This window comes from Saccostrea echinata, unplaced genomic scaffold (genome assembly GCF_033153115.1).
Source record: "Saccostrea echinata isolate AGI-Se365-2 ecotype Australia unplaced genomic scaffold, CSIRO_AGI_Sech_v1 ptg000009l, whole genome shotgun sequence".
Classification (NCBI taxonomy): domain Eukaryota; kingdom Metazoa; phylum Mollusca; class Bivalvia; order Ostreida; family Ostreidae; genus Saccostrea; species Saccostrea echinata.
The window spans coordinates 44,969,695-44,984,220 of record NW_026889758.1 but is presented as its reverse complement, the minus strand read 5'-3'; the positions used below and the strand labels follow the sequence as shown (position 1 = coordinate 44,984,220).

The window sequence follows — 14,526 nt, the reverse complement described above, 5'->3', positions numbered from 1 at the left end:
ATTATTAAAAGGAGAGAAATGCAAAGAACTTTACGACATTGGAACAATTTACGATATTTCTAGTCATTTAGACGTTTTATCTTTCGACGTGCAAGGGCTTGCAATTTTAATCATCCGTGACCTGGATGAACATTAACGACGATGTAAACATTCGACAGGTGACTGCCTCTTCTGATTTCAAAAATGGGATGATTGAATTAAGAAAACCACATATTCCTTAATGGCCTCGGGAAAACCCAAAGGGAAAGAAATCACGTCAGTATTTGGGACGTTAGTCCGCGAGGCGGAGCCAGAAGAATCTGGTGGACCAGCATGTGTGAGGGTTAAGACAGTCAAGAAATCCGGCAAAGAAGAAGATGTTCATGAGGAAAATGGAGTATTATTCTGGGTGAACAAGAGTGGGTTTCCCATAGATAATAAAACATGGGACAGAATGTGGGAACATGTGGCTCGCATACATCCAGATGGTTATGATGTGACACACAAAGTACGAGATAAAAAGGATCTACCATCTGTGAGTGATTATTTTAAAGATGTATTATTATGAATCTTCCGATCAGTAAGGGAAAATGAAACAAATATTTAAAGGGATTAAAGTAAATATTAATCATTGTGTTAATTGGTATTTTCAGTAATTTTTGTGCTGTATATTTCAGAGAAGAGGAGGTTTTTGCATTAAAAAAAACCCCTTTTTTCATCTTTCATGATACTTTGCAATAAGTTGTCAGAAAAAGGAGGTTTCTACAACTTTTCCCCACATCTTTTAATATACTCATGCATCCATCATTTCAACTTGTCTACATTTGGTTATAAACTTGTTTTCAATGGTAGCCAAAAATATTGACTTTATGAACATCTTTTTGACATACATGTATCTCAAGTTTTTCATGGTGACTTTCATTACATGTTATGAAGAGCATATATATATGTCTATATTCATATGAAAAAAGAATTAGACCGTGTTTAAATATATATTACAATGTATTATTATTTTTGTTGAAAAAGGTTCCAATTCCTCAAGCTCCTACAAATTTTTCTGCCTCTGTTCCAATATCAGAGAGACTGGATAAAATTCAGAACTACATGAGGACCCTTCAGTTTGTATATTTATGAAATGCAGTTCACAATAATTTGATATATCAGCTCAAATTTTTACTTTGAGAGAGACCAAAGATTTTTCCAAATATGATGATTTTTACATTCCTTTCAGGTATAATCACACAGGAACACAGTTTTTTGAGATAAGAAAAAACAGACCTGTATCAGGGTAATGTATCAAACCAAAAACTAAAAAAGTCAAAAAGTGTTTTACAACATTAACCATATTTGACAAAAACAATCCATATTCTACACCTATAAGTTTTAATGAAATATATACATGCTCTGTTTATAGATTGTTAGAGTCTGCAAAGGAAATGATCAAAGAAGCTTTGCCTATCAAATGTCTGGAGGCTGTCATACTTGGAATGTATGTTTTTTTTTAACTGGATAATTGCTTTATAAGTACCCGTATTTTTTTTCAAATTGAAAATTTATGCCACAAACTTCATTGCAGATAACATTATTAGAAATATTGTCTATATGTATTCCTTCTCCTGTCCTCATAGATACTTAACAAATGGTTTTCTGGGTGTGGAGAGATTTCCACTTAGTTTTAAAAGTGTGTTTGGGGGAAATGTGCATAGACATGTAGTCCTGGGAATTTACTATGCTGGCAGCTATGGAACAATAGGCATGAGTCGAAGGGAAGATCTCATGTACAAACCTCTAGTATTTAAGGTGAATCTAATGAAACCTAAAATTAACTTCTAAAAAAAGTAGAATTTTATACATTTTCAACTTTTTATGTTTAATTTCATTTATTTAACAAAATTGTTTCTGTTTTAGAGTTTATCAGATCTTGTGTTTGATTACGAAAAGTCATACAACAAATGTAAGTACCATTTGGAAAGATGTAATATTATAAAAAGGAGTAATGAAGTTTCTGGACTGTTGTTCGAAGATATACATGTAGAGTTCATAATGCATAGCAATTTCAAAATTTGTCAATAAGTTAGGTAGTTTAAAAAAAATTCTTTTTTCAGTTATGCACGATGTTAAGAAAGTCAAAGTTGGTATGCCCGTTCCACATGACCCTCATAGTTATGAATTCATCAGCTGGAAGGTATCATCACTAATGACTCAGATTTTATTTTTTTTTTTCTAATTGATTAATCCAATATTATAGATCCAAAATATTCTACTAAATAAGTAGATGGCCTATACACATTCAATCTTGTTAATGATATACAGTTGAACTCCGGTATCTCGAACACTGATATCTTTAATACCATGGATATGTTAAGTGAATTGGAAATCCCAACCACTTATTCTGTAAGTACCTCACCCTTGATATCTGAAATACTTGGATATCTCAAAAACTTTCTCGGACCCATCGAGTTCGAGGTAACGAGGTTTGACTGTATATACATGTGCATTCCCAAGTGACATTATTGTGATTCAAACTCTGGGGAAGTACATTTGATTCAAATCAATATGACAGGTAATTTAAGCTGTTAGTTTGATCTTGGTACATAATACTGACCGTGTAATAATAAAAAATTTACTTTTTATATTGTGTTCATTTTTATCTCAGTTCGTCCAATCCCATGTCAGTATAAGCCTTGCTTGGTCTGGACAAACTTGCATGGATGTTTCATTTAGGGATGCAACTACCAGATGCTGCATCTGACCTACAATTTTATGTGAATTGAACAGTTAAAGCTTTTGGAGCAGGTTTATTTCTAAGAAACTATAAGACCTGTTTGGGCTAAATTTGCATTGCTGTTGCATCTAGGAATGCACATTACCAGAATATTCATTTGATGTGAGGCGTTGACATATACTCATAGATAACATTTGTTAAGGTGAATTTTATAATATTGATTACCTATTTTTTAATAATAGGCAGTGACTGTTAGTCCAAATAAAATGTCAAAGAAGGAAATGTCCAAAGATCTGGAAATGATGGCCAAAGAAATAAGAACAAGGGTAAATAATGAATTTAATTACATGTATTTGTAAGCTTAACAATTTCAGGAAATTAATATTTTTCCTGTAGAATTTTTTTTAAAAAAGATATAATCAGATATTGCCTATCTTCATACAATTTTCTGTTAGTTGCTTCTAGTGAATTACCTTTTTTTTTTTGACTAGAATTAACCAATAAAATAATTTTATTCCTCCTCATGTATGAACCTTTTTATCCCATTTAAGTACTGTATACAGGGTTATTTTAGTCCCATGTAATTTTCGCCCTTTTACACTTGCAAATAATTTTGCCTGTTTTATTAAAATTCGCCCGATCACAGTTCTGTTTAAGAAATTATACTGTGTTTTTTCAAATTCGTCCCATTTTAAACTCTCACCCGTGAGTAGGGCAAAAGGGGCGAAAATAAAATGGGGGCAAAAACTTCCCTGTATACAGCATATGTCTTAGTACAGAAGACATTTCATACATAGCATCACCTTCGAGATTCATTTATACAAGTGTACATGATAGAAACATGGTTTAAAATGATGAAGGTTATGTCTCTTTATGACTAAGTCCATTAGTGTCAAGATGCAAATAAAAATAACTTATGTTATAACTAGGAAATTAAGGTTAATTCATCAAGCAAATTATTTTAAACATGTATAATTTAAAATCTAGAACATTTGACTGCAGTTAGTGATAAGGTGAATAATAGCTAAATTGAACAGATTTTAATTTAAACCCATAATTCCTGTCTAGGGTCAGGCACAGTATGACCTGCCACAGGTCAAACTGTATTCAACAAGATCCCAGGTAAAAATAAATGTGCTGCTAAACCTGATTTTAAAAATGTTTTTAAGAAAAAAAAATGTTGCTGATTCTTGCCTCTTGTTTTTGAACTTTTAAGCTTTGACAGTGGGTGCTACATTTATAGCTTTGTGTCTATATGCATTTGTAAATATTATGAATGTAGTGATCATTTTGCTAATACATGTAATCAAGTTTTGCTAAGCTGTTTTGGTGAGACTTAATATTATGTATCAAAATATATATTTAATTATTTATATATATATATATATATATTTTACAAAGGCTGTGGAATTTATACATTATTGTTGCCCATATATTGTTGGACCATGCTCTTGTAAACTATAGCTTGCAAATAAATTTACAGACTTTGTTTTCCCTATGAAAATTAATTTCATTATTAAGGTGCAGCAAAATATTTTTTTCTCTGATAATGCTCTCTGCTTTTCTAATTTTATAGCATGCAAAGTATCTTGAAATCACTAACTGTCGTGGTGGTTTCATTATTTCTTTGCAATGAAGAGATCAATCCATAAATTCATGTCCTCTTTGAGATGTTAAAAGTACAAGCTACATTTACAGTATCAAATCTATATATCAAACTTCTTCAATCATGAAATCAAAACCCCACAAACCAAAGTTATTACCATAAATAATGAAAATTTGACTACATGAAAGTGACAGAAATTTTATTTACAATGTAATAATATATAATGGGTATTTTCTGTGCTAAAATGTACACAAGAATATATTGGATCAATTAAACAAATGAATCAACATAGGATTTTTGATTTCTGAACTCTTCTAACTGGACTATAAATTACAGGCCAAATCCTGGACCATAACTCTCCAGTCTCCCAGAAAATCTTCTACAGAGGTCCCTCGAGATCTTCGCAGCAGTCTACAGCAAGCCACAAAGATATACCGGGCGTAAGTAAAAACTTTAAAAAATTTAATACAGTTGAACTGCGGTATCTCAAACACTGATATCTCGAATACTATGGAAATGTTGAAGTGATTTGGAAGTCCCAACCACTACTTCTTTAACCATTTTTACCCTTGATATCTTTAATACTCGGATATCTCGAAGTTTTTTCTTGGTCCTATCGAGTTCGAGATAGCGAGGTTTGACTGTATATTTATCATATTGTTCATCAGCCATGCAAGTTTGGTGCATACGTAAATATGTACCATTTCTCCTACTTCAGATTTCAAATTTGAGGTCAATTTCCTTGTTTGACATTTATAAGCTATTTAGAATAGGATTCTGAAGAGCTTATCATCTGAATGACAAAGTATTTTTTTTTTACATAGATGTTGCTCTGTTTTGTTCAGATGTTTCTGAATGACTGTGCAAAATAAAATGGATAGGAAAATTAGCTTTCGTTGTTAAATGGTGAGTTTTCTGTTACAGATACACATCTATTCCCTCTGACTCTGGGACAAAAAAGAGATCTCAGACCTCTGCTACTCTGGACTCCTCAGACTACCAGCTTCGTATATAGCCATCACACATCACCAGTTCTATAGTCTTCACTTAAGGAAAAGAATTATCTGTCAACATGTCAGCCTTTCCATACATTGTGCATTTCTTAATAAAGAATTACAGTGTTTCATCAGGTTTCTAGTGACATATCAGGAGTTCCAGCAACAGTGACAAAGATGTAACTACTACCAGTACAAAGTTACAGTGTGTGTAACTTGACTGTAATTATCAAGCACATTTCAACTCAATTTTGGTGCTGTAGTGTGCTTTTTCAATATTTATGGTAACTTCTTGTACATGTATTTAATACTTGACCTGAAGGTACATGTATTTTTCTCTGTAGATAAGAAACAAATACATTTTTTTTAAAATGCATTTGAGAACAGTCAACTTTATTACAAGACATGACATTTTCTAACAGTATCTGTGATATATGATGAATGCATCATATTTTTACTTGTGTGTTTTATACTATTGTGCATGCATATAATATTAATTGAAAATAAAACAACATAACTTGAATAACTTCAGGTTTTTCAAATTCACCTTAACCAATAGAAACAGAAGCCAAAATGCTAAATAGCAATTGCAAAACTCTGAAAACAACATATCTTTCATGTGAAATAATATTTTATTGATGAGACATAAAACAAACATACAGGCTAGGGCCATCTTTAAAAAAATTGTTTGGTTGCCCTCTCTCGACCTGTTGGCTAAATATGGCCCGACTCAAAACTTTTTTATCCTCCAGAATAAATTATATTTTTAAGCATAACGGGAAATAGATTTTGAAAAATCCAGCATTGATGTTGAAATTTTATGAGAAAAAAAATTCCCACCTACCTACCATCCCAACTTTTTTCATCCCGAGTCGGGAGAGGGCAAACATTCTTTTAAAGTTGGCCCAGAGGACAAATATATTATTGTGAGACCGTAAGAATCCAAAGTCCAAAAATTGGATTACCCCCCCCCCCCCCCCCCACCAATCAAAGTATTTCAGCATCTCTATAAGCAGTAAACTTGAATTGTGTGTCATTGAACTGAGAAATTATCACTTCTTTGGGATGTAAGCAACAATTTGCACCCTCCAAAGTTAAAGACAAGATGTAATTCATGATTAATAGCATTTCCAAGTGATCTTCATTCTTGACCTTTCAGAGATATAAGCTTGACAAACCTATAAGCTTTGGACAACGCATTGAAGTTTAATTCATTTAGTTGCAAACCATGTCTGGAGACAAATCTGACATCTCATGACCTGATCTTTGAGATGATTTTATGGTTGAGATATGACATTCAATCCACATCATTACACTGTCAAGAAAAACAACATACTGAAGACTGGATACTAGTCCATGGCTCCAGACTCAATACATGATGGAATGAAAATCTTTGAAAAACAAGAGGTCCATGGGTTACAACATTCACCTGAGTCACTGGCTCTGCTGTTCATTCTAATATAAAATGTATGATCTCATATTATGAACCCACCCTAGCACTGGGGGTCATGATTTGAACAAATTTATACCTAGGCTACACTACTCGAGAATGCTTAAAAAAAATTATGACTAATCATGGCCTTGCTGTTTGGTGAGTTTGCTTGAGAAGAATTTTGAAGATTTTTCTTAGTATATATTTCAATGTAAAACTTGCATCTTTTATTGTGGCCCCACCATAACCCCAGGGTCCATGATTTGAACAATTAAGAATCTACACTTCCTAAGGAGCTTCCATGTAAGTTTCACCTTATCTAGTCCAGTGGTTCTTGAGATTTATCTTATATATTTCAATGTAACTTGAGCATTTGGCTCAGGTGAGCTAAAAAGCTCACTTGATCTTTTAGCTCAGTGAGCTAAAAACCATTACGGGGCTTTCAATAAGGGGCAGCAAGAGGCGATTTATAACCTTTTCAATGATTAGAATTCACAGCTTCAAATTTCATGTGGCAAAGTAAACTATTGTGAATAATTCTAAAACAGCCTCTTCATATGGATTAATTCACCTCTTTATTTCAATGTTATTGTAAGCCCTGCATTACATCTCCATCCTGTTTGGGGAAAACATTATTCAAGTAAAAAAAGAAAAAAAAATCAAGTTTTAAAAAACTTTAATTCAATTAATCTAAGCTATTCTTTGGTATATTGTAATGATGCTCAATAACAGCTTGAATTCACATTTACACCACAGGCATCCTCAAAGTTTTTCATTTTCCAATCAACTACTGGTATAAACAATGTAAGGAATTTTCAACTTCCCAATAATCAAATCCTGAACATTTATACAATAATGCCCTTGTTCTGTTTGAGATTCAGTATTTACAGGTAATACTGGCATGACATCATGTTAAGAGAAATTTCACCATTAATGGCATATGATCGGATGGATTTTGATAATTTGGCAAATTTCCAGCTGCACTTATTTCTTTCTTTGACAGTAGTCCCAAACGTCCTAGCAATTTTATCCTTCCCTCAATAATGTTCCTATTGTTGAAATTTCCCCTCCTGGACTTGCATTCTCTTCCTAACACAGAATAAAACACATAGTCTACCACGGAGCTATCAGAAGCACTGGACTGTGTGGTCACCTCTGGTTCCCCAGTTCTTTCTATGAAATGTGAGTATGTGGAGACTAGATGAAACCTATGCCACAGAAAGCCTGAGTTTTGTGAAACACTGGGAAAATGAAAATGATGGTACGGTGAACTTTGGTAGCTGTAGAATTGTCCTTGTAACACGGGGCTTTTCCTCAGCTTTTCTACATGATGATCCTCCAGGTAATGACACTGATCTGAAATGGTTAAGTTTGAGGGGATCAGACCTGTATTCAGTAACTTTCTTCCACCTCCAAACCGCTGCGCTGATATGTCTTCTAAAGGTAGTCCATGGTATCTCAGGTAGCCCTGGGAAATGAATTTGTACATGAAGCTATGAGGACGGGCATTGAAATCGCCACACAAAATGATGGGAACAGTTTGAAAATCTGGAACCATGTGATCCAGTTCAGCTAGGAGTTTCACCAGCTGTAGAAGTTTAATATCCCCTCGTTTTGGGTTGTAGAGCAGATGAGTATTAGCAACACAGACTCCTTCTTGTCCATTTAGAGGAGCAAGTTTCAGAATGAGACCTACATTGTCACGGTTTGTAAGTGGGGAACCTACTTGGAAATAATGAACATGTCTGACCTCCTCCATGCGAAACTTTCCCCGCTTGTAAAATGTTGCACAGCCATCCACTTTTCCACTTGTTCTCTGTAGGAACTCGCACTCATATCCTTAAAAAAATAAGTTTTCAATGTAGAGAAAAATAATGAGACTTAAAGGATAATTATTTAATTTTCAAAGCAATGCTATCATAAATTATGACATAACAAAAACAGGCATATACTGCATACCTAATGCCTTCAGCTGTGGTCTGTAAAACTCTTCTAAATGGCTTTTCTGAACCTCTTGCAAGCATAAAACCTGTAATTTGATAAAATATAGGTTTATAGGTAATAAACAGAGATTATAAAGCTCATCTTTAGGAATGTTTTCTATAAGTAAGGAAAAGTCTTATACCAGATGTTAGTTACTTGAGAATTCATGTCTGGTTGTGTGCATTTCTGACTGTAAAGTTTGGTCAGATGCAGCATCTACTTTCTACAACATTCTGAAAGCAATCATCCCTAGATCCATCCTCAATACAGGTTTGCTCCACATAGGGCTTTACACAGATTTTAGGAATGAACCTTTCTCAAGAACTTTAACCTTCCTTTTAAACAGAAAATATAGAACTTTCAACACTAGCATCTGAAGCACACCTAGTAGTTAGAATCTATTGACACATTATCCTTGCAAGTTTGGTCTTGGTGGGGCTAAAAAAAACTGTGTTAAACATCATTAGCAAAGCAAGACCAGTAGTAGACATTTCTACATGTACAATCCCTGTAAAATTGGTCAAGGTATAGTTATGTTTCCTGGATAACAGACTTTCTAAATAAGAGGTCCCTGGGCCACAATGTTCACCTGAGTAACTGGAAGGGAACTTGGCCTTTCATATGTACAACTTGGAATCCCCTTGGATGGACAAACAGGCAGACAGCTAGACAGATGCTGGACAATGGTGATCAGAAAAGCTCACATGAGCTTTCAGCCCAGGTAAGCTAAAAACTTAAAGCTGAGAGGCAGATGCTGAGGGTTTACCAAAAGCTTATCTGACTCAATTTTATTGAGATAAGATTGAAATGATAAGACTGTTTATTGTTTCCTTACTCTATCCCACTCATTTTTTCTGATTTGAAAGGTGTACTTTTCTTGACCAAGAGCATGCCTATTTCTTTCATCAAAACCACTGGGCAAATAACTGATTTAAAGAAACAATTCTCCTTAAAACCCTACTCCACCTGTACTATTTGTAATTCTACACTGCTAGTGCTGAGTAATGCTAAGTATCAATTTACTGAATAGTACCAGAGAAGTTTAATAATTTCAAATTAAAATTCTACAATTTATCTCTTAATATTGATAATCCCATTAAATGCACGCCACAATGATAACTCACATCAGGTCGGTGGTCATTAAATTCCTGTAACAGTTTCTGTTTGCGGAATTCCCAATCCAGAACCTGCTCTGGATGGTTTCTGTAGAGGTACTGGTTATCATAGAGAAGGTCCTGAGCCAGCACGTTGTACGACATGAGAGAGAAGGGAAGCCCCTCTTGGCTCTTTTCTTGATATTCCTTTCCAAAGGGAGTTAACTCCCATTCCCTCTTACCAAAACAAGAACCTACAAAAGTACAGCAAAATATTTTTGTCTATTTATAGAGTCAAACCATATCTTGTACTTGACAGGACAAAGAGGATATTTATTAGGAAGAAAACTTTTAAGATATCCAAAGGCAGCAGACAGAGATTGAAATACATATAATTAAAGAAAAAGCCATTGAAACTTCTTCCACGGTGTTCATTTATTTTTAGTTAAATCAATGATTCAGATATAAAATTGAACTGTATTGTTATTCATATTGCAAGCAATTTTGATATTATGCCAATGAAATGTAAAAAAAAAAAAAAGTGCCTGTATTGTTACTGTGTAGTGTAAAATGTTGGTTTATTATTTGTTCCAGATATGACTAAAAAAGGATGTGTTTTCTTTATCAGGATGTATAGAAATCATATCCACGTGTCTCTTCTTTACTATGAGTATGCAGGCTTCCTTTACTCAGTATATTTGTGGTTTCTGATTTAGTTTGATCCGTCCTGGCTCTGTCACAAATTACGTCCTGAACTATAACCACACTTATGTCCCTAGCCATAAAGTACATGTCTATTTCATATTAAACTGATCCAGGCTGTGCTGGAGTGCTGATTTTACAGGATACCTTGCAAATGTAAAATGTACATATATGTATCAATGATTGTTTGTTGTGTAACGTCCCTCTCGAGAATTTTTATGCCCCGGATTGATAGATCCCGGGGTATATTGCTTTTGTCCTGTCTGTCTGTTTGTCTGTCCTTTGTCAACTTTAACCTAGCCCATAACTATTGCGCTGTCAAGGGTAAGGCTTTAATATTTGACATGAGTGTTCATTATGACAAGACCTTTCCATTGGTACAGAAATATTTGATCCTGTGACCTCAACTGTGACCTTTGACCTACATTTGAAAAACTTTAACATTGGCCATAACTATTGCACTGTAGTCTACGTCCCACTCCAGAATTGTGTTACCATCATGGGCATAGTGTTACACAAACACATCTTATTCACTCATATGGAGATGCCAACACCTGCCGGTGGAGGGCTACAAATTTTGATCTATACTCGGCACTCAGGGCCATTGAGCAGTGAGAGATCTTTTTCGTCATGTTCGTGCCAGCATCTACTACGGGACCTCGGTTTATACGGTCTCATCCGATTGACGGGCCTCCACATCCCGCAGTGGGAGTCGACATGTGTCTTGATAAATTTCAAGTTAAATCAAGCAAATCAATACATTCCTACTAAAACAAATGGTTATTAAGATAACATTGAATTTCAGAAACTTTAATAAAATTCATACCTGGTTCAAATGATTGCTCAGTACGAGATCTTTTCAGTTGAGGATTTTCTGTAAGACTCCTCTCTCTCATTGACTGTGCTTCTGTGTTTTGTTTACATCCTGGTGCAATAGGTCCCTCTCCCAGAGTTTGCACAGGTTTATTGACTCTCTTGAAATGTCTCACAACTTGCCCTGCTTGTTTCAGAGTTGGCAAAGGTCTAAACATAGTGTTGATATTTGAATTTTCAACTGCATTTACTCTGTTACCAAATCCTCCATTGGTTGGTCCATTGTCAGTGTGATGGGGAGACTTGTAATTCACAAACTTCCCCTTGTTTATCTGGGGAGGTGGGGGTTCATTTGTCGTTGTGTCTTCAGTCAAATCAATGACCTCCACTGGTTTTGGTTTCACTGATGACATATGGGCTACTTTTAGCTGACACCAACTTCCTTGGAACCTTCTAACATATCCAACGTTTTTCCTACAGTTTAAATAAAGCACCCTTAATTTCATGGTTCGTTTTTTCTTATTACACCTTAAACGTTTCCATAGTTTACGACGGCGTTCATTCACTGTTAGTTTAAGCAACAAGTTCTAGTGGCAAACTAAAATTAAATTTCGTAATTTTAATCTTAGACCTTAGATGTCCGATACATTCATAATAATGAAAACATTTCACGACTTGTTCACGAGGTCGACGTATGATCATATGTTCAATGATGGAAACTTACGTTACGAAAGAGGTTGTTTTGTGGGTATATAGGGTCAAAACAATCCATTTTCATTTACATATTATTATTAAATATCTGCAATAGTGATTTTCTAACCTTTTTTACGCAAGGACACTTAATGCTTCATTGATTTGATTTACTCTTACATCATTTAACAAAAAAAATTCCCTCCGTCAAGGTGCGGCTATAAAACGCAAAGTGTCAAAATTTTGTGAATTGGAGACTCTCGGAAATTGGTGTTCTTTCGATGTATATAGACAGTTAAATACTTGATTTTTATTTACATTTACTGTTATATATATGGCTTGTTTTATTGTCATATTTGACATTTCAAAGGAATAATAATTTAAAGCTAAATTGAACGCATCATTTATTGGTTAAACTAAATTCAGAGAAAAACCCATGGAACACACTGACTATGTAAAACTTCGACACCCTCTTGTGGCCCCGCCCTAACCCCGGGGGTTATGATATGAACAAATTTGAATCTAGACTATGTAATGAAGCTTTCACATAAGTTTCATCTTTTCTTGCCCTGCAGTGGTTCTTGTGAAGATTTTTAAAAGATGCATATGCCACCAAATTTTCAGGAATTCTTAATTATCTCCCCTTAAAAGAGGGTGTGGTCTGTTAAGGTATCCGATCCATAAAAGGACCTAATTTTCTAATATTAAATATCCATCCTGTATTAAATACTCGGAAATTAAATCAAATCATTTTAGAGTAGAAACTTTAAGGATTTACCAGGAGAAATTTTCAAAATTATAATTACCTAAGTAGTAATAATATAATAAAATAAATGAAGAATGCATTGAGGTCTATGGGGACAAGCAATTTTTTTTAAAATAAAAATTTATATACTAAGAATATCAAAAAATGCTTTGGTGGAAAGATGTATTTAATTATTATAGGAATAGAAAAACAACTGAAAACTAATTTTTTACCAGATAGATTTTTTTTTTGAATTGATTTTTATTGAATAAAAGCAAAGGGGGATAACTCTTCAAGGACAGGACAAGGTCAAAAATTAGGACACATTCCGCTTTTACATATTGATACTAAAACATGAAGATTATGTCTACATATACTGAGTATTCAGCCAACATATATCTGTTATGCATTCAGATTCATTGAATCTGAGGCTATCATGCATGGATCGGATACCTTAAAACAAACTTAAACTCCCTTCGCCCAAGGATGCTTTGTGGCAAGTTTGGTTGAAATTGGTCCAGTGGTTCTTGTGAAGAAGTCGAAATTGTGAAAAGTTTACATGACGACAGACATGCAATTAATGGAAAATTTTGATCATTTAGAAAAGCTCACTTGAGCCTTCGGCTCAGGTGTATTGCAAGCCCTTTTACTATTTATTCGTAAAATAAATTTTCACTCAAAATTACAGAGATATCTCTTAATTATTTTAGAGAGATATCTCTTAAAAAACAGAGATATCTCTCAAATTTAACGAGGTTCGCTCCTGAGCTTTTGAGCAGATTTTTATCTTAACCTATATTTCAAAAATTCTCCATAGTGTTTTAATTCTTACAATAAATTTGGATTCTACAATGCCAATTTAACTATATTCAGTTAAATTTCCATGATTGAATTCCATACCAAAAGCATTAAGTGAGGAACTATATTTTGTGGCGGAAGGTTTTTTAGAAGAAAATGATCATTTTTTCTCTTTCGAAGTGTCTAAAGTATGTTAAGTTTGGATTCCTATTTTTACATGCAGTCTGCACACATAGTTATTTTTTACTGTTTTATACTGGTCCTAAATTATCTATTAAATAAACTGTCATGAATTCTATCATCATATTTGATAAATATACCAAATAAATTGTGAAAATGAAGAAAAAAAAAGCCCTAATTTAAGCTTAAAATTAGCACTATTTTAGTAATATCTAAAAATTAACATCACAGACCCCCACTTTTAATTTTCTTTTCTGAATATATACAATACTCTTTACCAATCTTCTTAAATTCAGTAAAATGTCATTACTTTCAAATGATTTTTTTGCTTGTTAAATTTTTAATGCCAGAAAAATGAAAATGTTTGAGTGCAAAAAGGTCAAATAATTGAACATGCGGAGTTATTTGAAAATTTCTTCGTTGTCACAAATTTTAATGTGTCTATTTAAGATAAAATAAGACTGTTTTTGTTCCCATAATTTATTTGAACAAAAAATATTGAAGGAAAAACTTAAAAATTGATTTATGTGTAAGATGTATTTTCAGTGCAAAAAGGTCAAACTAAATGCTCTGTAGCGCCAAAAGAAGCGCATTGACCCCCATTTTTTTGTTTTGCTTTTTAATAAAGCTATGTGTATAAATTCTAAAAATATACTTGATAAAAAATTCTCATTACTTTTGATGACAGGATCCAACCTCCTTAAAGAGATATCTCTCTAAGAAAGAGATATCTCTTACACTAAGAGAGATATCTCTTTCACTTAGAGAGATATCTCTTTCACTT

The 14,526-nt window shown here is 33.7% G+C and overlaps 2 protein-coding genes across 4 annotated transcripts; one reads left to right on the top strand and one right to left on the bottom strand.

Moving 5' to 3' along the window:
• The first annotated feature begins 6 nt into the window (after positions 1-6).
• On the top strand, positions 7-5,794 carry LOC133183793 (tubulinyl-Tyr carboxypeptidase 2-like). Of its 2 annotated transcripts, XM_061318700.1 has the most exons (11): positions 7-514; positions 1,006-1,097; positions 1,211-1,267; positions 1,394-1,468; positions 1,608-1,779; positions 1,888-1,933; positions 2,085-2,164; positions 2,947-3,030; positions 3,773-3,826; positions 4,647-4,750; positions 5,235-5,794. In XM_061318700.1, the coding sequence occupies exons 1-11, from the start codon at positions 221-223 to the stop codon at positions 5,323-5,325; spliced, it is 1,149 nt and encodes a 382-aa protein (XP_061174684.1). In that variant the 5' UTR covers positions 7-220; the 3' UTR covers positions 5,326-5,794. The 2 variants fall into 2 exon arrangements, with proteins under 2 accessions (XP_061174684.1, XP_061174685.1); XM_061318701.1 differs by lacking the exon at positions 3,773-3,826 and having other exon boundaries at positions 8-514; positions 5,235-5,791.
• Positions 5,795-7,396: 1,602 nt separating this feature from the next.
• On the bottom strand, positions 7,397-12,219 carry LOC133182740 (protein angel homolog 2-like). 2 transcript variants are annotated; one of them, XM_061317588.1, is made up of 5 exons: positions 12,150-12,219; positions 11,343-11,803; positions 9,845-10,068; positions 8,697-8,766; positions 7,397-8,576 (listed from the first exon to the last, which is right to left on the bottom strand). In XM_061317588.1, the coding sequence occupies exons 2-5, from the start codon at positions 11,740-11,742 to the stop codon at positions 7,645-7,647; spliced, it is 1,626 nt and encodes a 541-aa protein (XP_061173572.1). In that variant the 5' UTR covers positions 11,743-11,803; positions 12,150-12,219; the 3' UTR covers positions 7,397-7,644. The 2 variants fall into 2 exon arrangements, with proteins under 2 accessions (XP_061173572.1, XP_061173571.1); XM_061317587.1 differs by lacking the exon at positions 12,150-12,219 and having other exon boundaries at positions 11,343-11,907.
• Positions 12,220-14,526: the final 2,307 nt, after the last annotated feature.

Excerpts from the sequence above, each read along its gene's own strand:
- LOC133183793 (XM_061318700.1), top strand. The coding sequence starts at position 221 with ATGGCCTCGGGAAAACCCAAAGGGAAAGAAATCACGTCAGTATTTGGG. Across the intron at positions 1,268-1,393 it reads AAAAACAGACCTGTATCAGG|ATTGTTAGAGTCTGCAAAGG; the intron begins GTAATGTATCAA and ends CTCTGTTTATAG. Across the intron at positions 1,934-2,084 it reads CGAAAAGTCATACAACAAAT|TTATGCACGATGTTAAGAAA; the intron begins GTAAGTACCATT and ends TTCTTTTTTCAG.
- LOC133182740 (XM_061317587.1), bottom strand. The coding sequence starts at position 11,835 with ATGAAATTAAGGGTGCTTTATTTAAACTGTAGGAAAAACGTTGGATAT. Across the intron at positions 10,069-11,342 it reads TGAGCAATCATTTGAACCAG|GTTCTTGTTTTGGTAAGAGG; the intron begins GTATGAATTTTA and ends GTACTTTTGTAG. Across the intron at positions 8,577-8,696 it reads ACCACAGCTGAAGGCATTAG|GATATGAGTGCGAGTTCCTA; the intron begins GTATGCAGTATA and ends TATTTTTTTAAG.